At 32.6% G+C, this 26,481-nt stretch overlaps 4 protein-coding genes and 1 non-coding gene across 5 annotated transcripts; 2 read left to right on the forward strand and 3 right to left on the reverse strand.

Moving 5' to 3' along the window:
• The first annotated feature begins 1,272 nt into the window (after positions 1 to 1,272).
• LOC133332375 (uncharacterized) lies at positions 1,273 to 8,139 on the forward strand. Its single transcript, XM_061540775.1, has 3 exons — positions 1,273 to 3,506; positions 7,459 to 7,677; positions 7,780 to 8,139. Exons 1-3 carry the CDS (start codon positions 1,281 to 1,283, stop codon positions 8,137 to 8,139), a joined length of 2,805 nt encoding a protein of 934 aa, XP_061396759.1. The 5' UTR covers positions 1,273 to 1,280.
• A 2,497-nt stretch (positions 8,140 to 10,636) lies between these two features.
• Positions 10,637 to 14,572, reverse strand: LOC133332376 (elongation factor 1-alpha 1). Its single transcript, XM_061540776.1, has 2 exons — positions 14,414 to 14,572; positions 10,637 to 12,158 (listed from the first exon to the last, which is right to left on the reverse strand). The coding sequence occupies exon 2, from the start codon at positions 12,134 to 12,136 to the stop codon at positions 10,745 to 10,747; it is 1,392 nt and encodes a 463-aa protein (XP_061396760.1). The 5' UTR covers positions 12,137 to 12,158; positions 14,414 to 14,572; the 3' UTR covers positions 10,637 to 10,744.
• On the reverse strand, positions 12,767 to 12,841 carry LOC133332377 (small nucleolar RNA snR61/Z1/Z11). Its single transcript, XR_009754422.1, has one exon. It is a non-coding gene; the product is annotated as a small nucleolar RNA snR61/Z1/Z11 (small nucleolar RNA).
• A 5,043-nt stretch (positions 14,573 to 19,615) lies between the features above and the next one.
• LOC133332373 (cytochrome c oxidase subunit 6A, mitochondrial) lies at positions 19,616 to 20,205 on the reverse strand. The gene is made up of 2 exons (XM_061540774.1): positions 20,064 to 20,205; positions 19,616 to 19,884 (listed from the first exon to the last, which is right to left on the reverse strand). The coding sequence occupies exons 1-2, from the start codon at positions 20,155 to 20,157 to the stop codon at positions 19,652 to 19,654; spliced, it is 327 nt and encodes a 108-aa protein (XP_061396758.1). The 5' UTR covers positions 20,158 to 20,205; the 3' UTR covers positions 19,616 to 19,651.
• Positions 20,206 to 22,632: 2,427 nt separating this feature from the next.
• On the forward strand, positions 22,633 to 25,629 carry LOC133332371 (translation initiation factor eIF-2B subunit delta). Its single transcript, XM_061540772.1, has 5 exons — positions 22,633 to 23,190; positions 23,301 to 23,723; positions 23,791 to 23,970; positions 24,042 to 24,169; positions 25,070 to 25,629. Exons 1-5 carry the CDS (start codon positions 22,633 to 22,635, stop codon positions 25,626 to 25,628), a joined length of 1,848 nt encoding a protein of 615 aa, XP_061396756.1. The 3' UTR covers position 25,629.
• The last annotated feature ends 852 nt before the right edge of the window (positions 25,630 to 26,481 follow it).

Here is a 26,481-nt window from a genome sequence, read left to right on the forward strand (position 1 = left end):
ATAATTTTTCCTTTTCTTGAAAACTGAATTAATAAATCTTAATTAACATTGGACACTTTCACCTGTTGTAATTCCACGTTTTTACGGGAGAGAGGTGAAGTGTAGTAATTTTCATCTCTTAAATCTTAACTAAAATTACAGAATTGAAAAAATTATGTGGAATTGGAATCACAGCCACATGTTCCGAAGTGACAGTAATTTGGCATTTTGTGTTCTTGGTGTTTAAAAAACGTCATAGCAGAAAATATTTGTTTTTGTATTTTGGAATTTAGGTTTCTCAAAATGTAAAAAAAAAACTGGCAAAACTTTCTCAATGTAGGCCCATCACGAGAAACTCGACACATCACTTTGTTCGACAAATGAGGCCAGGAACTTCAAAATATCTAAAACAAAAGGGGAAAAAACATAAGGTGAATATGTTCCTATAATTTTCACCTTTCATTTTAGATGTTTTAAAGGTCCTAGCCTCACTTTTTCAAGAATTTGAAATGTTAAACAATATTCTGGACATCAATTCACAGTGAATTTTTCGCTTTTCTTTTTAAAGTTATTCTGTATCAGAATTCGAAGGGAATTTTCACTTTCCCTTATTCTGAATGAAGTTCGAAAGCGAAAACCATCCGTTTTGGGGAAAAATTAGTTATTCTGGATTACAGGGAGAATGTGATGAAATTTTTTGCGAATTTTTTCCCTAATAAAATATATGTATTAAATATTTGTATGAAAAATATTCTCCACATAAGTCATTCTATGACGATTTTTAATATTACAAATGGTTTTATGCTTATTTTTAACTCAGAAACAAGAAATAAATAGCTATTGATGTCAATTCCTCGTGAATTTACTCGCTTTTCCGCTTCGAATTATTCTGAACAACATTTCACAGTGAATTTTTCGGAAACAAGTTCGAAAGCGAAAAAATCCGCTTTGAGAAAAAATTAGTTATTCTGGATTACAGGGAATGGGGAATGTGATGACATTTTGTGCGGAATTTTTCGCTAATAAATTCAAAGAGCTGACTACAAAAATTTGAGTATTAAATATTTTTATGAAAAATATCTCCACAATAGTTATTGTATGACGATTTTAAATATTATAAATGATTGTATGCCAATTTTTTACTCCAATAATAACAAATAAAATGTCATTGGAAATCCTCAGCCTTATTCTGAGCAACATTTCACAGTGACATTTTTCGCATTCTCGCTTTCACCTTATTCTGATTAACTTTTAATTAATTTTTCTCTTTTTTATTTTTGCATTTTCAGCGCTACAAATGTATGCAACCTGATTCGGAAAGTACCATTAGCCGTAAAGTTGGTGGTAGTGCCCAAAGAGATTTAACTCCAACACAAAAGACTGCTACTGCTGGTGCTAATAAAAAGAATTCCACAATGATTGGTGGTACACCGACCGGTCGTTCCAGTGCTAAACAGAAGACTGATATAAGCCAATATTTTAAGAAATTAGATAATAGTGTAATGACCACTCCCATTACGAATATACTAACAAAGACGACGACACCTGGTGCCAGGACAGAATCACCAGCTACATTACTACTGAATCGCATTAATTCCAATAATTATACACCCTTGATGATGCAAGAGAAGAAAACAGGAAGAACTCAAACTCAAAAAATAACATCGATTACAGCTAGAAACGATATTGAATGCTACGATGAAGAAAGTCGAGATTCAACAACAAATGTCGTCGGCGGTGATATTTCCAAAACCCAAAAAGTTAAAAAAGCTTTGGATTTCTTTCAACATTCTCAAGAAGAAGAGGAGGACAATAGAAATGTTGCAACCACAACCAAAACAAGGCGTCGCAGTAGTATTTTTGCAGCAGCCACTATTATGGATAATGGTAATAATAAAGCACCCCCAATCTCAGAGGATAACGCATCGATGGCTACACCTTCTAAAATCACACGACGTCGTAGTATTTTAGCTGTTGAGGCCACTGAAACAACCACTTTAACGATGCAAACACCAAATAATAAGAATACACGTCGTCGCAGTTCCATACATACACCGAAAAATATGACCATGGAAACACCAAGTAAAAATATACAAATACAACCCATAACGGAAGAAGATGAAAGTAATCATCAGGGAGGAGAGATGTGTGGAAATCAAACAAACTCCTCATCTGCGGCCATAAAGGCCCGACGCACTCTACATGTTGCAAAAACAATGGAAATATCCGAAGCCACCAACACGACGACCTCCTCCAGTAATGCCATAAAAGAAAATCAACCCAAGTCTAGCCTCAGGCGTACCATTAACAGCTATGCCAACAAGAAGAATGCTTCGCCAACAAATGATTGTAGTGGCGGCAATTTGGATTTGAGTAATGTTGCAACCCGGCGACCCACATGCTACAGTGTTAAATCAATGGAAACAAGTAGTATTATAGCAAAAGACGGGGATACTAAACTAGAAAAAACAATTGAAATGACAAATCAATTTTTCAATGTCCTTATGAAAAAGAACGAACAACCTAACGAGCCTCCAAAGACAGTCGCCGCCACCACAAATCGTCGTCGTACCTTGTATACCCCGAAAAAGGTTAGCGATAGTACATTTTCAAAAACGAATGGTGGTAGCCAATCATCTGCTGAGGAGGGTTTGTGTATTACGCCCACAGCCAGCAATATGCATGGCAAAGTGGTGGCCTGTTCAACACTCTTGGAGGAGGAGGAGAGTAGGGAAAAACCTAAGCTTATGGAAACGCCACCAGCAAATGCCACAACTGGCAAGTTACTTGAAGAAACTGTGGAATGTGCAACGCCTTTGATTTTTAGTTCCACTCGTCAACCGGGCAACAAGAGGCGTACACTCTTCGATGTTTCAATGGATATTATAACACAGCGTTTGCAGTGTATCAATCAATCGGCTAGACGTTCGTTAGCCCCAACCACAACAACACTCATCGGCGGCGATGATGACAATGCCGATGTTAAATCGTGTAACACACCACCCTTACCTGAAACCCTTGTTGGAAATCGTCAAGCCTCATTCGATTTGGAAAACTCCAATAGTTCCGATCAACACAATGTTACAATTAGTCGTGGCGAATCAATTGAAAACAATGATAGCAATGGTTCGACACCTGCACTCCAGAAAAAACGTAAATTGTTCGCACCAAATGAGCTGTTGACCCCACCGCCCATAAATATACCCGCTGCTGCCGTTTCCGAACAAAAGAAACGTCGCCGAACATTACTGCCACTCTCACAAACCATACTATCAACATCCTCCACCATGTCGACAAACGATCTCCTCTCGGCTACTAACGAGTCCTCGCCTCAAGTGCTTAAACGGCGTAGCACATTGGATTTTGAACAAATTAAAAAATATCAAAATAAAATGTCACGGAAAACTCAACAAGGAGTAGAGGCCAATACTGGTGGTGGTGTTGGTGGTAAGCATCTAAAGGCCAAAAAGCCAACCGGCCTAGTCTACACGAATATGCATAGCGAACAAATCGATGTTATACGTGAGGTTGGTACACAACGTTAATGCATGATTTACTCCTCCCCCACTTGTACTTCTTCTCTTTCTAATATTTTCTTTTTTTGTTTGAAAGTTATTAAAAAGCAAAACTGTGTTTTGGCCTATCTCTCTGTAGCATTCAATCAGCAACCCTTACTCTAGCCAACTACCTCTATCTTTTTTATATTACACAAAAATCTCCTAATATTATATTCTTATCACAATTTCATTGAAATCTACACTGTATAAATATGCAACAACAACTATTTCTGTTATTGTATTTACTAGTTACATTATTATCATTTTCTTTGTTTTTATTATTATTCTTTTAATAGTTTTTATTTGATATTAAGTATAATTTTGTTTTCATTGAATTTCAATATAATTTGCAATAATATATAAAAAAGCATATTTAAAAAAATAACTAAACTAAACTTGTCTTTAGATCTCAAATTTTTTTTTCTCTCAACTGATTTTTTAATGAGGTTCCATGAGGAAGTTTTTTGAGTTTTTGTTTAATAATAATACTAATCGTTTTGTTTTCAATGAAGTTCAATATTATTTTGCAATAATATATATAAAAATTTATTTAAAAATAGCTAATATCTCGAATAGTGTTTTTCTCCGAAAAAAAAAGTTTAGCAAAAGTTGAAAATCTACAAAACTTGTTCAGATGTTATTCAAAACATTTCAATTGAAATTCGAGAATTTCAATTCAATTTGCAATTCATGGCATTTCATTTGCAATTTTAAACTTTTCATATGAAATTCAAAAAATTCCATTTGAAATTTAAAGAATTTCATTTGTGATTCGTTTTTTTTTATTTTAATTTCGTAGAGTTTCATTTCACTTGTAATTCATAAAAATTGTAATTCATAAATTCTGAACAACATTTCACAGTGAATTTTTTTCGCATTCTCGCTTTTGCCTTATTCTGAATGAGGTTCGGGAGCGAAAAAATCCGCTTTGTGGGAAAAATAGTTATTCAGGATTACAGGGAGTGCGAGAATTTTTTCGCTAATTTTGAATTTGAATTTATTAGCGAAAAATTTCGCACAAAATTTCATCTCATTCCCCTACTCCCTGTAATGCAGCATACATAATTTTTCCCCAAAGCGGATTTTTTCGCTTTCGAACTTCATTCAGAATAACGCGAAAGCGAGAATGCTAAAAAAAAAATCACAGGAAAATGTTGTTCAGAATTAGTCGAAGGTGAAGAGCGGGTAAATTCACGTGGAATTGGCATCCAGAATAAGGCTGATTGTGTTTGATTTTTATTAGCTTCTAATTCAATCCCAGTTTCACAATGTTTGACAACATGATTGAGACTGTAAAATTGGTATTTTGATTCTACATCCAGATTGTTTTTAAAATTCCTTGCACCCATTTAAACAATTAAAACTATGAAAGTAAATATGTTATTATTTATACAAAAACTGTCATTATGTTCATTAATCTGTGAAAGATTTTTTTATTTATTTATATATGTATTCCAATAAATGAAACCATTACAAAATTTTCAAAATTCTTTTGTTGATAAAATTTATTTGTTTTCTTTATTTTTTGTATATAGTTGAATATCTAAAATTATTTATTTAATTTAATTTACAAATTTTGATTTCAAATACTATAGCAAATAAAAAAAATATATTTTGTTTTGCAATTAATTTAATAAGAATTCAGTTTGTTATACATTTTGTAGGTAAAAGGTGATGCACGACATTATCTACAGCGCCTAAAAGTAGACTTTGAATTTCTGACAATACGTAATTAGAAGCAAACTTAAATTACTTGCTTCCAAAGTGAACACAACTATGGAAATATTATTTATAATTCTGTTATATTAAAAATTAAGGCGTATGCATGAATTAAAGGGACTCCCACCCCATTTCAATTTATTTACGATTTTCAATCGGCTTTCAAATGGATGTGCATTACATTGAAGACTTGTAACTTTACAATATAGGGACTTGGCTTATGGCTTAAAGGATGATAAAATAAATTGACATAATTTTGTTGCTGTTGTTTTGTAATTCTTTTTTTTTCTTCTTTTGTTATTTCCGATCACTGGAACATCCGATTCCAAAATTGCAACAAGGCACTGTTACGAGAAAACACGTTTAAAGTTTGAGAAGCACTCCCCAACAAAAATAATTGATTTATAATAATAAATAATAAAAGCTTGGAATTGATTATTTAGTATAGTAAATAAATTAATAATCGTAAATTCTATATGGAGCAAATAAAATGTCCATCAAGCATTTTATATATCACTAATTTCACTAAATTAAGGTTCGATTTGAGAAAATGGGTCCACAACGTCTGCGAAAATGAATGAAAACATAATCAGCCTTATTCTGGACATCAATTCACCGTGAATTTTTTCGCTCCTCCCTTAAATGTCATTCTGAACCAGAACTCGCATCGAATTTTTCCCAATTTCGATTTTACCTTGTTCTGAATCAAGTTTGAAAGCGAAAAAATCTGCTTTGAGGAAATATTAGTTATTCTGGATTACAGGGAGTGGGAAATGTGATTACATTTTGTGCGAAATTTTTCGCTAATAAATTTAAAGTGAGCCCGACTACAAAAATATAAGTATTAAATATTTGTATGGAAAATATCTACACAATATTTATTCTATGACAATTTTGAATATTATAAATGGTTGTATGCATATTTTTAACTTAAAAACAGCAAATAAAATTACATTGGAAATCCAATTGATAACGATGCATGCTCGAACCAAATATTCCCACAGAAGGTATATAGTTAATAAGGAATAATTAAATTTAAGCCGAATTTGATGCAATTTGGAGGCATTAAAAGTCATTTTGTGAGAGGATCGGCCTCCCCAGAAAAAATTTTAAAAATTATGGCAAAACCACATTGCCAAATTTTTCTGATGAACCGCTTACCAGCGAAAAACTCACTGCATGATTTGAAGGACGAAATAAGGGAGGAGGGCGGAAAATATCATAAAATAATTTGTCACTTTAAGAATTTGGAAAGATAATTAAATAAAAATCGCAAAATCGCAGATTTCTTCCTATTATTCGTTGTGTCTTTGACATCGTTCAATGCAATTTTTGACATCTTAAAAAATGTTCTTTTATTTGTAATCTATTGTAGTTGTTGCTCCAAATTGCATCAAAACAATAAACAGCTGTTTCAAATGCCATATTGTATGTTGCCATATTTTCAAACTTTAATTTACTTTCTTTTCTAAAGGAGCTATGGGTCTATCTCGTTTCCTTTTGCCTGTTACAAACATAATATGGAAACAAGATAGACTCATAGTTCCTTTAGAGAATATGCATAGAATCAATACAAAAATGTGTATAAGTCATCTATTTTTTAATCGTTTTTTTGTTTTTTTTTTTCATTTTTGAAAGCTTATTTAATTTTCTTCCCCGTATAATATAATAAAACTTATACGGCTTGATATCATAATTTCATCGTACAGTCCGAAGAAAAAAAATTTTTATGAGTAGTTTTTCACATTTCAACTGCTGTAACTCAGCCAATCCTCAACCGATTTACCAAATATATATCTTGTTTGAAATTTGAATTTTCGTGTTCCAGGGACTCCAACTAAACAGAATTGGTACATTAAAACCCCTGAATAAATTTTGTTGTTGTTTTGTAGCATAGTGAAATGTTTGTAAAGGAAAAAAGGCGTTTGGCAATATATTTGCAATAATAAACATAAAATTGCATGACCAATAATTTATTAGACAAATAATACCAAATTAGTTTTTGTCTGCTTAGTTTTTTATTTATTATTATTATTTATATTTTGTTTGTAAATGTTCCACATTTATCATACAGGTTAGGCTGTCAAATTATTACTTATATATGTACTTACTTACCTTTTCCCTCCATAACTAGTTTATCGTTATTTGAACACAATTTATCATTTGCCAATTTTCTATATATATATTTTTTTTACTTTAATAGGTTGTCAATAAATTATCGGCATTCGACATTGAACAAACTGTTACCGATAATACCACACATTTGGTATCCTTGGAGCCAAGAAGAACAATGAATTTATTGCGTGCCATTTCAAGAGGATTATGGGTGGTCGATTATAATTGGATATTAGATTCGCAAAAGGCTGGAGAATGGTTGCCGGAAGAGCCATATGAATTGCGAAGTTTTTCACGAGCTGTAGAGGTGTGTAGGGTTAATTAAAAATCCTTTTTATATTTCAGAATATTGAAATAGTTTTAGTTATTACAAAATTTAAATTAATTTGAAAAAATCCTTCTTTTACAGATCTGTCGCTCGGAGCGTCAAGCATTTGGTGAACATTATAAATGCGAACTATTTCGTGATCTTGGAGCTTTTTACATTTCATTGCGCTGTTATCCGGTCACCAAGAACGATTTGTGCGAATTGATAACATTATGTGGCGGTCGTTTGGCACTTAGTCGCAATAAGGCAAAATACATTATTGGTGACACCAATCAATCGCTGGAGGATAAGATTTACGTCACACCCTATTGGATATTGGATAGTATATCTCAAATGCAAATAATGAAAATACAAAAATATTTATGTGTAAAACCGGGTGAAGAAATGCCCCTACCAACATCGCCGGTTGTAGTTAAGGCCACAGCACAAGTAGAAAACTAACTTTCTATTTGCTTGTTGCAATACACACAACGTTTTCAGTTGTATTTTAAAATGTTATAATACATTTAATTATGATGTATTTACATCGCGATATACAAATGTTACAACACATACATAATTAAATATATTTGTTACGATTAATATAGTTTAATGTAGTTGGCCAAACAAGTTATCTTCAAACTTTTTATAATTAAAATATAATTTGTTTTCTTTTTGGTAAAGAATTTTTGTATACAATATACACATGCATATCGTATATTATAAAATATACAATATATATATTTTTTTAAAATAAAGCATTATTTTAAGTTATATTTTTCTTCGATAAAAAAAAATAATAGTCTTTTGCAAAAGTCATTGTAACTTGTAAATGCAATAATAAAATATATTTTTTAAATTAAATTTTTTAACTGTTAATTCATTTATTTTAATTTAATTAAAAACGATCCTTATTCTGGATATTCGTTAGGGAGAGATCTCGCTTGTGCAAATTTTGTTTTTTTTTTCATAATTTTGAAAAAAAATTTCTTGATAGACAGAGAGAATGTTCCTCACCCAAAATGTTTGTATTTCGCCTCCAAAATGCACCAAACTCGACTTAAATATTCCTTTTATTGCCTTCATACATTCCTTGGCAATATTTGATTTAGCATGCATCGTTATAAATAGAATTTCCAATGGCATTTTATTTGTTGTTTTCCAGTTAAAAAATTGCATACAATCATTTATAATATTGTAAATCGCCATAGAATTAGTATTGTGTAAATTTTTTTCATAAAAATATATATTACTTATGTTTTTGTAGTCAGCTCCCTTTGAATTTTTTAGCGAAAAATTTCGCACAAAATTTCATCTCATTCACGTGGAATTGACATCCAGAATAAGGCTGTATATTTTTGGTTTTTTTAATAAATAAATGACCTATTAATTTCTGCAATTTACGGATATTTAACACACCAATATGGGCGTCAGATCATGAAACCCTTGAGGTCCAGGATCACAATTTGTTGTACTACGGATAAATTTCAAATGTAACCGTTTTAGATGTATGGTAAATATCAAGTTTCTTTGGAACATCATCATTACGACCGCAAAATACAAACCATTCAACAGGTGATGGACTTCCACCTGTTACCAATCCATAACATTTCTTACACACACGTATTTGTTGTATAGCACATATATATTTTATTTTAATTTTTTTGCATCTTTTATTCGACAGTCAGAAATAAGCAAATACATTTCTCGAGCTATTCTTTTGTAAATTCAATAAAAACAGTTTGTAAAATAATGTATCTCTGCTGTTCGGTTATGGCCAGTCATCGTGTTTTGCTGTGGATGATGATTACATATTTATAAAAACAAGATGATTACCATGTAATATTCATTCAGAAGGATTGTAGTTATTTGTTTTGTACTTCAGTTTTGTGGAACGATAGATATCTTCTCTAGTCATCTCGTGGGAGTCATTTGTACTTTCGTTGACAATGTAAAATATGTTAAGTTAATTTGTCTGCTTGCTATGGAAAAACTAAAGGAAGTCGATTGGTTGGCTCCATTCACTGCTGCTGGCTACATTTTGTATAGGGAAGGAGGATGGTGGTGGTGGCGATATTTAAATGCATATCTGGTGGTGTTGAAGCAACTAATTTGTGATTCCAACTAATGCAAAACTAAAGAAACCAAATAAAACCAAACAAAAATCAAACCAAACGAAAAAAAATCCAATGAAAAATACAACAAAGGAATTAAAACCATAATCAAATTGTTAAATTCCTTGCCTACTACTCTCTCCCTCTCACATCTCGCATCATCACTATTAAATCAATTCATTTGCAAAGTTCTTTTTTTTTGGAAAAGTATAAATAGTTGGTTATGTATTTATGCAATTACATTTCTATAGGCTAAAAACACATTTATATTGTGTTATAAAAGATCTTAAGGTGTGTGTTCATTTTATGACAATTTCATAAATTCTTTAGTAGTCACAGATGTTTTTTTTAAAGTTTTTAGTTTTCTTTTATTTACGAGTAGTAGAGATGGAATGAATTCCAACATAAGATAATTATAAAAAAAGAAAAATTATTACAAATAATAATTAAATTATATAGTAATTAAATACATATAAAAAAGACTTAAATGCTTAGAGCTGTTGCGCGCGCTTAGTAAAAGAATGAATGACAGTTTCTTTGTGGGCCACACACCTGGACCAATCACCACACCTACGCCATCATAGGTGACAAAAACGCACTGCGTTCGGGAACCCTGTTCTGGCATTGGGAATGATGAATGGTGGGCGGCGACTACATATTTGTTTGTTCTCACTTCTTTGTTAGAGGAGGAGTATATTATTTAGCAGGGGCGACAACAGCATTCGTTTCCTGCGAAACTCTTTGCGATGGAAGCAATTAAATTTTTCTTTGACCATTAAAATTAACTTATGCTGGAACATCTTTACGTTGTTGGTAGTTAATGCGGTACCTCTAGTTGTTGTGTGGTTGTTGTTGCTGCTACATGTTGCTGGTGGAGTTTGTAGAATAAGTTGGTTGGAAAAGATGCAATTTGCTGCAGTGTTTTGTTGTTGTTGATGTTCAGAGTAAAGCAGCTACTTCTTGCCCTTGGTGGCCTTTTCGGCGGCCTTGGTGACCTTGCCACCGGAGGCATCCTTGAAGTTGACGGCCTTGATGACACCGACGGCGACGGTTTGTCTCATGTCACGAACGGCGAAACGACCCAATGGGGGGAATTCTTGGAAGGATTCAACGCACAAGGGCTTGGATGGGACCAAGTTGACGATGGCAGCATCACCAGACTTGATGAATTTGGGGTTTTCTTCGGTGGTCTTACCGGAACGACGATCGACCTTCTCCTTGATTTCAGCGAACTTGCAGGCAATGTGAGCGGTGTGACAATCCAAAACTGGAGTGTAACCGTTGCAGATTTGACCAGGGTGGTTCAATACAATAACTTGAGCGGTGAAATCAGCAGCACCCTTGGGGGGAGCGGCCTTGGAATCACCAGCGACATAACCACGACGCAATTCCTTGACGGAGACGTTCTTAACGTTGAAACCAACGTTGTCACCGGGCACGGCTTCAGCCAAAGCTTCGTGATGCATTTCAACGGACTTGACTTCAGTGGTGATGTTGGCAGGGGCGAAGACAACAACGGTACCGGGCTTCAAGACACCAGTTTCGACACGACCGACGGGTACTGTGCCGATACCACCGATTTTGTAAACATCCTGCAAGGGCAAACGCAAAGGCTTGTCTGTGGGACGGGTGGGTGGCAAGATGGCGTCCAAGGCTTCGATGAGGGTCTTGCCTTCAGCGTTACCTTCCTTACGTTCGACCTTCCAGCCCTTGAACCAGTTCATGTTGGTGGAAGCTTCCAACATGTTATCACCGTGCCAGCCGGAGATGGGGACGAAAGCGACGGCAGCGGGATTGTAACCGATCTTCTTGATGTAAGAGGAGACTTCCTTCTTGATTTCTTCGTAACGAGCTTCGCTGTATGGTGGTTCAGAGGAATCCATCTTGTTGACACCAACGATCAATTGCTTGACACCCAAGGTGAAGGCCAACAAGGCGTGTTCACGGGTTTGACCGTTCTTGGAGATACCAGCTTCGAATTCACCAGTACCGGCAGCAACAATCAAGACAGCGCAATCAGCTTGAGAGGTACCAGTGATCATGTTCTTGATGAAATCTCTGTGACCAGGGGCATCAATAATGGTGACATAGTACTTGGATGTTTCGAATTTCCACAAGGCAATATCGATGGTGATACCACGCTCACGTTCGGCCTTCAATTTATCCAAAACCCAGGCGTACTTGAAGGAACCCTTACCCATTTCTTGGGCTTCCTTTTCGAATTTTTCAATGGTACGCTTGTCGATACCACCGCACTTGTAGATCAAGTGACCGGTGGTGGTAGATTTACCAGAATCGACGTGGCCAATGACGACAATGTTAATATGAGTCTTTTCCTTACCCATGGCTGTTTGATTGGCTTACGAGCTGGTGATGTGTTGTAAAGGGAGGAGTGTTGTGTGTGTTCATGATGGGGAATTTGGTTGGTTGGTTGATTCGGGATAAAACAAACAACGACAAGCAGGAGGTAATTGATTGGTTGATACATAAAAAAAAGGAAACGAAAAAATGGAAAGAAAAACATTTTTGTTAGCATATGTTGTTGTAGGAAAATAGGGTAATTCTGGCTTATTTAAGAAATACATTTTTGGGAATTCATTTATTTAATTGGGATTTTAATAAAATTAATTTAAAAGATTTTTATTTAATTTAATGCTAAATGGATGTTCTTTAACAAATAAAGTGTTGGGGTAGTATTGCAGGAGAGCAAACGAAGAACATAACCTCAAACAACAAAATGTGATAGAGAAAAAAACGTGTTTGCAAAAACCACGTTTTTCCGTTTTCCAACACTAGAGGGAAACGCAAATTACTTTTAAAGGTTATTTTATAGCACGGATACGATAAGAAAATGGAAACAAAAACCGGAAAAAGTGTAATGGGGTAAAAAAAAAAATACATGCAAAATGATATAAAGTAATTAAATAAATGAATATTTCCAAAAATATGGCAATTTTTCTGAGATTTAATTTTTTGCTTCAGTGGGTTTGGTATTTGGGTTTCCTCACAAAACTCAGTAGCAGAACTAGACAATTTAGTCATCATGCAAAAAAAATCTCAAGAAAATTGCAATTGAAGACAATTAAAAAAATTAAGCAATTCATATACAAGTGAAGCTTGAGGAAAAATATCAGCAGACTACAACGGACGATGACACGTTGTAATAAAAAAGTGGGTGGCTGGCTGGGGGAGAGCTGTGGTGAATGGCATCATGTATGCCGGCGGCTGGTGGGGAAAGGCACCGCACACACACACTATCCCCCCATGGCATGAGTAAGCGGCAAACAATGATGGAAAAAAATTTCCAGAAGTTGTGAAACTCAATCATCGTGTGTCTATATAAAATACTTATACATTTCTATCTACACCACCACACACACATTCACACGCATGCATGGGCATACTTGAATGGCTGGGGCTGGCTACTTGCTTTGCTTGTGGTGTGTATCTATACGACGAAAGAGAGAGAAATGGCGACGACCGCAAAAAACGAGGTCGTAAAACACACATTTCAAATATAAAAGAATTCTGTTGTAAATGCCGGTGGTGTGCTTTTCCATAATTGTCCACAGAAACCATCATGATGATGATGATGATGGCAGAATGTTGAACAAAAAAGAGGCCATATAAAAATGGCGAACATATTGCTTTTCTAATGCCCAGTTGTTTGAAAGTCATCCATCCAGCCAAGCCACACCAACAACAACAATGCCTCTCAGCCGATCGTGAAATTCTTTCAAGCACCTAGAAACACGATGCTTCTGCTGGATTATAAAAACGACGCCATTTTGAAAAGAAAAAAGAAAACGTGTTTTGGCATGGTTGGTGGTGACTGCTGGCTTGCCATAGGAATGTGTGGATGAAGATTAAAAAGTCATCATGGCTGGAAATTGCAATGTTGGATCGCTTGTTGCCATGTCACATTCAAAGAACTGGGAGAAATTTGAACTTTTCACCATCATTGCTTTCTTTTTTGTTTCAAGAAGTTTCTCAGCCGGCAAAAATTATCACTTGAACTAAGTATGACGCCATATTGGATACATAACCTCAACTTGATTGTTCATGATGATACCAATATGTTAGAACACATTTTATCACAATATCTTTTGTTAAATCTGCTGATATCTATATTTATACGATTTATAAGATTTTTTAACAAATATAAATGCAGGGAGCCATATGTTCACAAAAAAATTATAGATATATCACAAAGTGGGCGTGGTTTTCTCAAATTTCAGTGTAAATTAATTAACATTTGTTTTATTGCGAATATTTTTCGTTTTTTTTTTTTGCAAAATAATAAAAATGAAACATGAATTTGTTTGCCACGTGCTTTAGAGTAAAATCATCTGTATGACCGTTCTTTCACACATTGCTTTTAACCACATTTTTTCTTACGCACACATTTGTAACACGTCTCTTTTTCTTTTGTTAACATATTTCACCTGCATTTCTTATTTTTTCCAGAAAAGGTGGGAAATTGTTTATATTTTTTTCAATATTTGTTTACTTCACTTTTGCCATTAGGTTTTTATCAAATTTAGATTTGCTTAATTTTTTAAGAACTTTTATCTTTGTTACACTATTAAGACACATTTTTTTTTTTGTTGATGATGACTTACTTTCCAAATAAATTGAACCGAGAAATCACAAAGTCTATGCTTATCCGGCAAAAGACCTGAACAAAGTGAACGAGAATGATGTTGCAATGAAAGGACAAGCCTCGGCAAGAAGCACGCCACGTCAGTAATGTAAAAACGTACGATGAACTGCAGCCAACTTCACTGGCATGCCCACGTTTTTTGGCATATTTATGGGTTGGCAGCAATGCACAAATACAGCTCTATCACAACAAATAACGTTGGACGATTTATTGTACGATTTTCTTACTATATAATTATATTTATTAGTTTTTCTTTGTAAAAATTATGATTTTTAATGTATTTTCATTAACATAAGATAAATTTCAATACAAGTTGCTCTATTTATGAATCTAGAAGTATAGAATTTTTACTAATTTTTTAATAAAATAAGCGTAGATGCCTCAAAGAGACACGTTCAATTTGCCATCAAACCCGTATCAAAACCACATGTTACATGTGCTTTTTTATTAAAACTATTTTTCCATAAAATTAATTCCCAATATTATATCCAGAAATATGACGTACAGAACTGGAACAGACTCTTTCCGTAATGCAAGAATCTACATGTATTTACTACGATAGTAAAATATTATATATTATTAGTTAGCAGGAAAAGAATTTGAGTAGTCATGATGTAATGCAGATTTAAACTTGTTTAAAATATCTAACATATTATATTTATAAGAATTTGTTTTAGAGTAGCTATGATTTAAGATGAATTATTTGTTATAATATATAAATCTGCCATTAAATTGTAATTTTGCTTCAATTACAAAGTAAATACAGACGAATTGAAATGAATAGAACAATAAAAACTATTTATAAGCTTTACAAATTTTTGGAAACTATAGTAAAAAAATATTTGCTTTCCATGTTCTGGATCAAATTGATATCTCAGAAAACGTAATGCCTTGGCTAATTAGAAAATTCGTCCCATACAACAAAAAAGTTTAAAACTAATTGAGGAAAATAAGAATAATACAACTCTGTACAGGTATTATTTGATGTCACATTTCCCTACAACCATGGTACAATAACATCAATGGTGGGCAAAATTTCTCTTAAAAAATGTTTAATTGAAAATAAAAACAAGAATTATTCTGCGGAATTTATTTAATTTAATATTTTTAAAACATAAATAACATCTCAGGAAGTTCAAAAAATAAATTCATTAAAAAAATTGTGGAAAAATTTTCACAAAGGTTTATTTTTGTTTTAACATCAAAAATGTTAAGAGAACGCATCAACGCTGGTGTGCAAGTCTGCCCAAATATGAATAACATCCAAAAAACTCTGAGCGAAGTGACATTATCCGTCAAATATAAAATAAATATACGCTACAAGTTGTATTTATTTGGCATATTTTAACATATGAATAAAATATAATGATTATTGATTCCTAAAATTTTTGGTTATATATTGAAAAAAAAATGGCAAATATACACAATGATGTGTTGCGAACATTTATCTAACCATATTGATAATTCAATCAAAGACTCGACAAAATGCATTTTGACAAAATAGTTTTTGAAAACATATTTAGCATAACCGTGGCATGTTAACAATAAAAACGACAATAAACCAAAATGTGTGTCTAAAAATCAAAAATCTGGACTCAAAATATATGTTTTCATTTTAGCGCTTAAAACGTTTAACATTGTTCACTCTATTGTTATGATATCATAACAACAGAGGAAAAGCCTTTTATTGGAATTTGTCGACGTATCAATTGTCGTATATTTATACTTGTATATCTTTGATTTACATTAGAACTTTTTACCGGGTTAACCTACTTTATGAGGATTTATTTGACATATATGCAAAGGAAATGACAATTGAAACCCACTGGGTTAACGAAATCCGGTTAAATGTAAACGTACTACTGTTCAAAAATTGGTAAAACTTTTTAAATTTATAGAGAGAATATTTAAAACAACTTCGATCAATAAGAGATAACTGTTCATGAACATAATTAAAAATACTTTGACAAATATGCAATGGAATTAACAATTAAAATTCACTAAATCCCGTACAATGTAAATGTACTATTATTTTAATAAAACTAATGCCACATTTTGTTGTGTTATGGAGATACAGTCATGGAACATGGACAGCTTAAGTTGAATAACAGAAAATACAATTATCTTGGTAATGGCTTCTTCTGTCACATTAAAAAAGTGATTGTGTTTATTTGTATTTTTCAACACATAACAAAAAACGCAAAACAGAAAATGAAATCGTTCTATTCACGTGACATATATTTTGAATTTTTTCTAACAACGCGAAAAATGAATGGAATGACAGGTTTTTTTTCAAAATCAATTTGGCAATATGATTTAGATATTGATTCATCCTATCATACATTTCTTCTTACCAATGTTGTAAAATGAATTTTTCATGATAATATTTTCCTTCGAAATATACGCATGATATATACATATATATCATGTGTTCAGAGGCAAAAATGCTAAATCATTTATATTTATAAATATTTTGAAGTTCCCTGCCACTAAAACTTATAAATATAAGTTGTAACAACCATGGTTAAATCCATGGCGTAATTACACAGGGTAGTCTCATGCAGACATATGACTCCAATTTTTTCATAATTTCACTTTTGACAACATTCAGCTTTCAAAATTTAAATAACTACAAAATGTTAAATATTTTGAAGTTCCCTGCCTCTAGAATCTATAAACATAAGTTGTAACATCTATAGTTATATTTTAAGAACAATATAAATCAAAAAAAAATAGATATTTGTTTACAGAAAGTATACATTTTTAATTTTTTAAAAAATATGTCATTCGACATGCATAAAAATTTATGGAATTTATTTTTCAAACAATTTGATATTGATAGATGAGTTCCAAATTAAAAAGGGCTGCCATTAATAATTTCTCAAATGAGACTACCTTCTGTAATTATGCCATGGGTAAATCTTGAAACAATGTTTTGTTGAAAATATGCCAATCGACATATACAACATTTAATGGAATTTATTTTTTTTAATTCATATATGAAGGGGTTGCCATAATCAATTTATCAAATGAGACTACCATCCATAATTATGACATGATATTCTTCAAAACATCACCCACAGAGTCGCACATTTTTTATACGACTTTGACATAACAAGCCACAATATGAAAAAAATGTAATGTATAAGTTGCTAATGTATAATAATTATACCATGGTTTCATTCATAACAAAGTAATTCCATTGTACAATAACACAAAGAAGGACAACTTGACTTGAATAAATAAATATAAAATAAATGCACGCAACAACTTATTGTGTTTATTTGTCATTTTTCAACACATAAGTCCGCTTTTCCACAGGCAGATTTTTATTTGGCAATTTTTTTGTTTTCTCTTTTGAAATTTTCGCTTGCTTTTCCATTAGCAAATTTTTCTTTGCCAAATTTGCGAATCAAAATACAAAAGCAAGAAAAAAAACGTCAAAAGTGTTTGCATTTTAAAGATTTTTTTAATATTTTATTTATTTTTTATATATTTTATTATATAAATTGCAAAAATTAAATTTCACTTGCACAAATTAAAGCAACAGGTTTGTAAACAAAAGCCGGCTGTGTGTCAGTAAAGCGAATAGGTTCAAAAGGAAATGTCAACAAAATTGTTTTCTACACAGAATTTGCGTGTAAAATTCTGAGAAAAATTATTGAAAGTTAGTATTTGCCAAATAAAAATTTTTGATTTCTAAAAACGAGAAAAATTTATGAAAGTTCCCAAAATCCAGTAGGATACATAAATGTTTATGTATTTCATTCGTAACAAAATAATTACTTCTAAAGCACCGCGGTAAAAATCTTTTTCAATTTAATAAATTTTGAATTTATTTCAATTTAATTTGAATTTATTGGACGCCACTTTGAAAGTCATTTTGAGAAAAAAAGTTAATCAGATGGTAGCTATGATCTACCTTGTAATAATCATATTTGGAAATTAATTTTACAGAAAAAAAAAATCTGTCATAAGGAAAAAATAAAGGTTTATGTCAAGGTTTATTTATGTAAGGTGTAAGTGAAAATCATAGTTTACATTTAACCAAAACGTATCAGACAAAATAAGAGATGCATTTTAAATTTTGATTTTTTGATTAACCAAGTGGGTTTCAATTGTCAATTCCTTTCCATATATGTCAAATAAATCTCGTAAAAAGCTCTTATGAATATGCAGTTTTACCCCTTTTATACTACAGTTGAACCAATGCAAAATTTACATAAAATCGGAAAGAAATATATATCCTCATATTTAGCACTTGTCATTCTATGCTCAATTTGTTATCCTATATCTAAATCGGAGCAGATTTCTACAAAACTTTTTTTTAATTTTAAAGACAGTTGGTTTTTATTGGGCTAAGAAATAAAATTTTAGGCTCAATAGGGTTCGTCCTTTGGCCAAATAAATGATGTGTCAAATTTCATTTCATTCAGATCATTGATTACAATAATGCAGAAACAGAAGGACAGACATTATTAAAATTACTCAGAAAGTAATGCTATGCATTTTCCCAATAGTCGTTCTCGTTTCTTTTTGGATGCCAAAACTATTTGCACAGACATGATAGTGTAGAGTAGGGCGTAGAAATTTAAAGTAATTGTTTACAGAATTTAATTTCTAACAGATGTTATGTCTAACATATATTGCAATTTAATGTTAATTTGTTTTGGATTGCAAAAATTTGTTTGCCAAATTAGCATTGTTTTTAATTAGGCAATAACTGTAATCTAGATACCAAGCGATTTGTTCTCAGTTTAACATTTGTACATTTCAGTGCGTTAGTCGGTCTTGACCCATATCAATGTCCAAACTTATTTACAATGAAATAATAATTGTTTAAATTTTACTTGGACTTGACACATAGTTTACCTACCTTTACCAATTCATAACACATCAAATTTTCTGCTAGTTATAAGTACACGTAGATAAAGCATTAAAATGGATTCCTATAAATCAGCTTCCATTTTTCAAATAAATTTGCTAAGAATTCTATCAATTTGTCATTTCATCAAACTTCGATTCAAGTTAAATAACAATATCAAACGTTTTTGGATTTTCATTAAATTTCAATGTATTATGTTATATTCATATTATTTTTCACAATCCAAAAACTTCAAAACAATTATACTACAATACATCTTCCATCTTCTGCACCCTTTTATCCAAAATGGTTATACCACTCTATCGAATGTTCTTAAGCTTCATAACCATCGGGCAAGGCGTTGGCGTGTGGGTTGTGGAACAAGGATTTGTTGCCTTCACCCCAGGGGAAACGCTTGTCGCGCTTGGCCAAGTATTCGTATTTAACGAATTCTGGACGGGCATGGTGAGCGTGTTCTTGATGACCCAAGTAGGCGTTCAACATGCACAAACCGACAGCAGGGAATGCCACGAAGAAAGTCATACGCTTCCATAATTTGTAACCACCTGAAAATAGCGAAAGAATATTATTATCAATGAAATGTATTTGTAATAGTTTTCATAATCCTGGAGATTTTTACGAATTTTTCATTTACATTACATAACCTCCTTAACCTTATATTGAAAGTGAATGAAAAATCCAAATTTCTCTATTTTTATTGGATTTTGTTCTTTTCCATATTTACCAGAGTGTTCACCGGCGGTGGCAGCATGACCAGAGGATCTTTGGGCAGTTGTCGCAATTTGGCGACGAATAATTTGGGACAGGATGGCAGACATTTTTCCTTGGATAAAAATGTAAAACACACAGTGTTGAAGTTTTTCTTTCTATCTGACGGGCAGAATATTTTTTTGACAATGTCAAAATAGTGGAACGCGTTGCCAACCATTGTTCAACATTGTGGGGCATATCGGCCTAATAAAAACATTCGCGTATAGCGTAGGGCGTAAACTTATAATGTTTTTGAGTACAAATAACAATATAAAATAAGAAATTAAAATATAAAATGTACAATTTTAAAAACTCTATGAATCCATCAATTCAACTAAGTATAATAATTAAAGTAAAACTTTTAAAGTTTATTTAGGAAAAACAAAAGTTGTTTTGATTATTAGAAAATTCTTGTAGGTTTTGGAGCTCGTTTAGACTTATAAACTACTCATTAATCCTGTAATGTCACGTTAATCCTGTAATGTTTTGAAAAATACAAAAAAAAATCCAAAAACCATTTGTTTAAAGATGAAATATAAACATTGTTAAGATGTTAAAAATATGTCAAATTAAGAGAAAAAATATTTGCACCTTTTTTATTTATTTTGACATTATAGTCTAAAAGGTAGGGGTGTATTTTTTCCCGTTATTGACAAAAGATACCATACAGCATGGTACAATAATATAAAGTAGGGCAGCTTGATGTGAACAACAAAAAATCAACTATGCACGTGTGGCTTCTTCTGCCAAAAATAAAATAAATATACGCAACAAGTGTTTGTGTTTATTTGACATTTTTTCAACACAAAACTAAAAACGCGAAAAATGAATGAAAGGTTATGATTTCTTCCCAAAATCCAGTAGGGAATACCATAAAATGTTTGTTTCATCCATAACAAAGTAATTACTTCCAGACGAACGTGTTAAAAACATCATTTTCATTTCAATTAAACTTGAATATATTTCAATTTATTTTGAATTTATTTGACATAGTATTCAAAACAATACACATATATACACAAAATATGTATTTTGATTTGATAGAACATGCCACCTTGAGAAAAAATATACCATGTCATACAGTGTATATTTGTACCAAGATGTAATCTATTTTCCTCTCCAAAAGCTGGTCGCCTTACAATAGATATGTAGCATGGCACAATTATTCAAGGTAGGCCATGGCAACCTATAAATTATTATTTTATCATACTATGGCTTGTTATGCCAAGAAAACCTGCCATTCCATTCATTATCCGCAATTTTGGTAAAATGTTAAAAATATTTCAAATGTACAGAACTTGTTGCATATGTTTTCATTTATTCTGACATTATTGCCCATAAGGTTGAGGTGTATTTTCTCCTTTCTGACAAAAGCTTTTCATTCATGTTTTTAATATTTTATTTTAAGGATTCGAAAATATTTCATTTTCAAAATAAATATAATTTGTTTGAATGTTTACATTTTCCTGTCAAATAACGTTGACAATAGTATTACTTACAAAAACAAATTTCCATGTTGTTGTTGTATTGTTTGTTATGCAACAACACTTGCTGTTATCTTCTATTATTATACCATGTACTGGACCATGTAAAGGAGGAAACACATACGAGGATTCAGGCCTGGCCTGTTAATTTACTTACTTACTTAGCTGGCTTGTTACAGAACGGTTGCTTTTAAGCCGAGCTTAAAAAAGATTTCCAAGCGCGTCGGTCTTGTGCGCAAATCTACCAATTTGGAAGACCACGTTCCAAGATGTTGTTTTCTACTTGGTCTTTCCATCTAAAAAAAATTGCTCGTACCGACAATTTTCTGGCAATTCGTTTTGTGTATTTTGTTTGTTGTGTCATTTCAGAAAAAATAATTCAATTCAGAAAATATATGTTTGCAACCGACTTGCCTTGTATAGATGCATGAAGCAATTTCAAAAGAGAACGATAAGAATTGTCGCAAGTAAACTCGCCTAATCTAAATCAGAACTTTGTGTTTCTCCCTTTAAGTATTCTATAGCAACACACATAGATCCCTATACTATGTCATTTAAATGCCTGGTGATCCCTAATTTCGTAGGGTTTGACAGTTCACGTTTCCAAATTGAATTCTGCATAATTGCTTCGTGTGCAATTTCTCCAATATTTTGAAATAAAGCTCAAAAACTATATTAAAGGTAAGATTTACAATTAGAAAAATTATAGAAAAACATTTGAACTACCAACTACGAAATATAATTGTCCTCGGTATGATGAAATATTTATCATACACATGTAAAAAGGGACGGTACTCTATGTCATTAAGATTCCATTCAAATGTATGTGTACATGCAATATAACTATTAAAATTCTATTCTGTTATTGTTTTTAATGCTTACCTAAGGATTTTTATTATGAAGGTAAAATTAGTGCTTACTTAACACCCACCTGTTACCACAAGTTTGTGGTTGCCTCTTCCGTCAGCAGTAATAAATGTTTTTTTTGATCTCTATTTTTAGTCCAGCAACGTCAAGACCTCCAATAAGAAGCGAAAACGCCGCCAGCAAGTAAGAACTATGAATCCAGGGGAGATTACAACGACTGAAATTAATACCGAAATCAAATTAGAGGTAAAAGTGGAAACGGAATCCATTGTTAAGGTGGAAACAATCAAGAATCCGGCACCAAGTTCTGTTGCATGTTCGACACAAAGTCAGCCTCAGCCAGCTGCTATCACAAATAATAGTGAAAAATCTCGGGAAGAGATTAAAGCAGAACGTGAAGCTAAAAAATTAGCCAAACAGGCAAAAAAGGCAAAGAGCAATACAACTGGTGAATCGAGCAACATCGCCGCCACGGTTGCTGCAACTGTTGTCCCTGTGACTAATACTGGAAAAACTAACGAAAATACAAATAATATGGAAGGAGCTGCTGGTGGAGAAAAAACACGCGAACAAATAAAAGCAGAACGTGAAGCTAAAAAATTAGCTAAGCAAGCAGCCAAAGTTGCAAAAACCGGTGGCGCTGGTGCCACTGTTGAAAGTGTAGCTGGGCAAATGGCTCAGGTGAAAATAGCAGACAATACTACACAAAAGATTGCAACTCCATCCGGTCCTATTGCTGAGGGAGAAAAGGTAAATTATGTAGATGTTATTTATTATAAAACTTATTGTCAATCAAATAATTTACTTTGAAATGGGGCAAATAAATTTGTATTGACATTTTCTCCGTTATTTTATTGCAGAAGAAACCTGCCCTAACTAAGGCCGAACGTAGAGCTATACAAGAAGCACAGAGAGCAGCAAAGGCCCAAGCACAATCACAAAAATCTGCACCTGTAGCTGGAAATAAACAAGCAGTGAAAACTGCTGCTGCTGTAAAACCAGCAACCAAAACTCTTCCGGTGCCAGATAAGACGTCACCAACAAAATCTACCGCCAATAGTCCTAAACGAGCCACAAGTACTTCGCCGGTAAAAAGTGTTCGTTTTAACGATGGCAATGTTAAACTCTTCAGTCATCTCGAAAGACCAGCTACAAATGTGAATTTATTTGTAAATAATCCACAAATTCATCCCAGCATTGCTAGGTTGGGAGAGCAGTATGCCAAACGTGTAATTGTCGGATCAAATGCTAGATGCCTGGCATTTCTTAATGCAGTTAAAACGGTAAACTCTTATTCTCTATATAAATAAAATTCTATATTAATCATTGCCTTTTATTTTATTTTTCAAGGTTATACAAGATTTTGAGACACCACCCAAGAAGGAATTCTCTCGCAGTTTGGAAGCTCTTCTCAGCACCTCTGTTGAATATTTACAAAAATGTCGCACATTGGCCGTATCGGTTATTAATGCCCATAAGAATTTAAAACAAGTTTTAATGCAATTACCCAATGATCAACCCGAATCAGAGGTAATTTTTGTATTAAGGAATTTTTGTTTGCTTCCATTTGAAACTAATTTGTAATTTTTTTCTGATTACAGTTGAAAGAAAAACTTTTCATATTTATTGATACATATATTGAAAATCAAATTGGTAAAGCTGCCGAAGCTATTAATTCTATGATGCAAAAGAAAATCAATAATGGTGATGTTATTTTGACATTTGGATGGTAAGTTTTTGTTGTAATGAATTCAAAAAATTCTGCAAATACGATAGCTATGCCGATATAACAATGTCTGTCTATTTGAAATTTGATACAGAGATTTGTGTTGTATGTAGGATGTTCGGTACTGAATTTGCGACATTTGCCTGAAATATCCTACAATAGCCATTACTATGGTCGCACCTCTGCAATGCAATCATTGACGCCATGCATAACTTTTAGTCTACCTTAGAATTCTGGTCGCATAAAATCGACTAAGGTCGACTTTTAATCAGGAGAATTCTTATCACCTGAGACCGAACTATGTAATTTAATAGTTGAATATTTAAAGTAATGTTTTGAGCAGCCTGACTGCTTGAGAGAATATGCATAGAATCACTTTCTGAGTCGATTCCGCCTGTACATGTTAAATTTTAAAATTTATCTGCCTCAAGGACGGACCCTATTGAAATTGGTGAAAATTGGTTCTGATATAGATATAGCTCCCATATAAAATTTCGTTCGATTTAAGGTTAATGGTGCACCAAAGTCCCTACATATATTTCGATTTGCACGAAATTTAGATATAGCTCCCATATATATTTTCGTCCGATTTAATGTAAATGGGGCGCCAAAGTCACTAAATATCTTTCGATTTCCACGAAATTTGGCATAACATACTGAGGAAAATTCATTTGGCAGAAATTTTTCAACATAGATTTTTCCAGATATATGTGTTGGAAATATCCATTTTTTCTTTTTCCTCATGTCGACGTTTATACCTTTTCTTGTTTTCCTTTATCTTAAAATTATATAGAAATATGTTATCTGCTTTCGCATCGAATCTAATTATTCTTTTACATTTTTAACCTGCAACTGAAATTATTTTACTAACAAAAGTGCTCCAATTTGTTTTTTTCATTTCAGCTCTTCATTAATTTCCCTAATTTGTGAAGTGGCACAATCACGTAAGGTTGATTTCCGTGTTATTGTCGTCGATTCCCGACCCTTCTGTGAAGGTCAAGAACTGTTGCGCCGCCTAACAGCCAAAGAAATTCCCTGCACTTATGTTCTAATCAATGCCATCAGTTTTGTTATGCCCGAGGTGACAAAAGTGTTGTTGGGTGCCCATGCATTGTTGGCCAACGGTTATGTTATGGCACGCACGGGTACAGCACAAGTGGCGTTGGTGGCTCGATCCTTTAATGTGCCCGTCCTTGTATGCTGTGAAACACATAAATTTAGTGAACGTTTTCAAACTGATGCCATTGTCTATAATGAATTGGGTAATCCGGATGATATTGTTGTTGATGATAAATGTTGCCTTTCAAATTGGCAGGCTAAACATAAAATGTCTCCGTTAAATTTGAATTATGACATAACTCCACCAGAATTGGTAACAGCTGTGGTCACAGAAGTTTCCGTATTGCCATGTACAAGTGTTCCGGTTATATTGCGTATGAAACCTGATTGGTCTATTGTCTAAGCGGAACTAATGTTCGGCACATGGTTACTAATTTCAGTTTTTATTTTGGAATTAAGTTAAGATTAGCTTTTTTCCATTTTTGGTGGTTATTTAATAATATATTCATATACACAATGAGTTGTTATAAGCTAAGCTCCATTTTGTTACACTTTTTTGTCTCTTTTTTATATATATTAAAACACAACAACAATAAAACAATATTATTAAAATATATTTTAAATATCATCGACACTGCCACGATAACCATGATTAAACCAATAAATTCTGATGGTAAAAAAATAAATTAAATCACATAGAGTTAAAATGCTGACACCCAAGAATGCAGACATAACATTGTATAGGCTTACTGTAAGTAAATAAAACATACATATTTATTAAACAAAATAATAATAAAACAAATATTATTTCAGTAATTTACCAACATTGTCAAGAAATGTGTACATTACACTCCTTTCAAATGTCCCCCAGGGTGGATATTCAATGGACAAAATAATAATGCCAGATTCGTTTGATTCTAAGGGAAATGTTGAAACCTATAAACAATATATCATCAAGAAGAAAAAAATTAGTTATTTTATTTATTTACAAATATCTTCACCTCTGTCAGAATAACCTGGTCGATACAATTAGGATAACATTGACATTTTACGTTTGCTGGTAATGATTTTGAATTTGAGTAAATATTACGAATTCGCTTTGAATGCCTATAAATACAATTTAACCGCATTATATTGCATATAGGTTTGTCAACTTGAAACGATTCAGCTAGATTCCGTTTAAAATAGAAATGTGGTATACAATGACATTTTTCAAGTATATAATTTGTCCGGCATTCCATTAAACATAAATTTTG

This window comes from Musca vetustissima, unplaced genomic scaffold, assembly GCF_032173495.1.
Source record: "Musca vetustissima isolate MV318-11 ecotype Yass unplaced genomic scaffold, APGP_CSIRO_Mvet_v1 utg155893, whole genome shotgun sequence".
NCBI classification, from domain to species: domain Eukaryota; kingdom Metazoa; phylum Arthropoda; class Insecta; order Diptera; family Muscidae; genus Musca; species Musca vetustissima.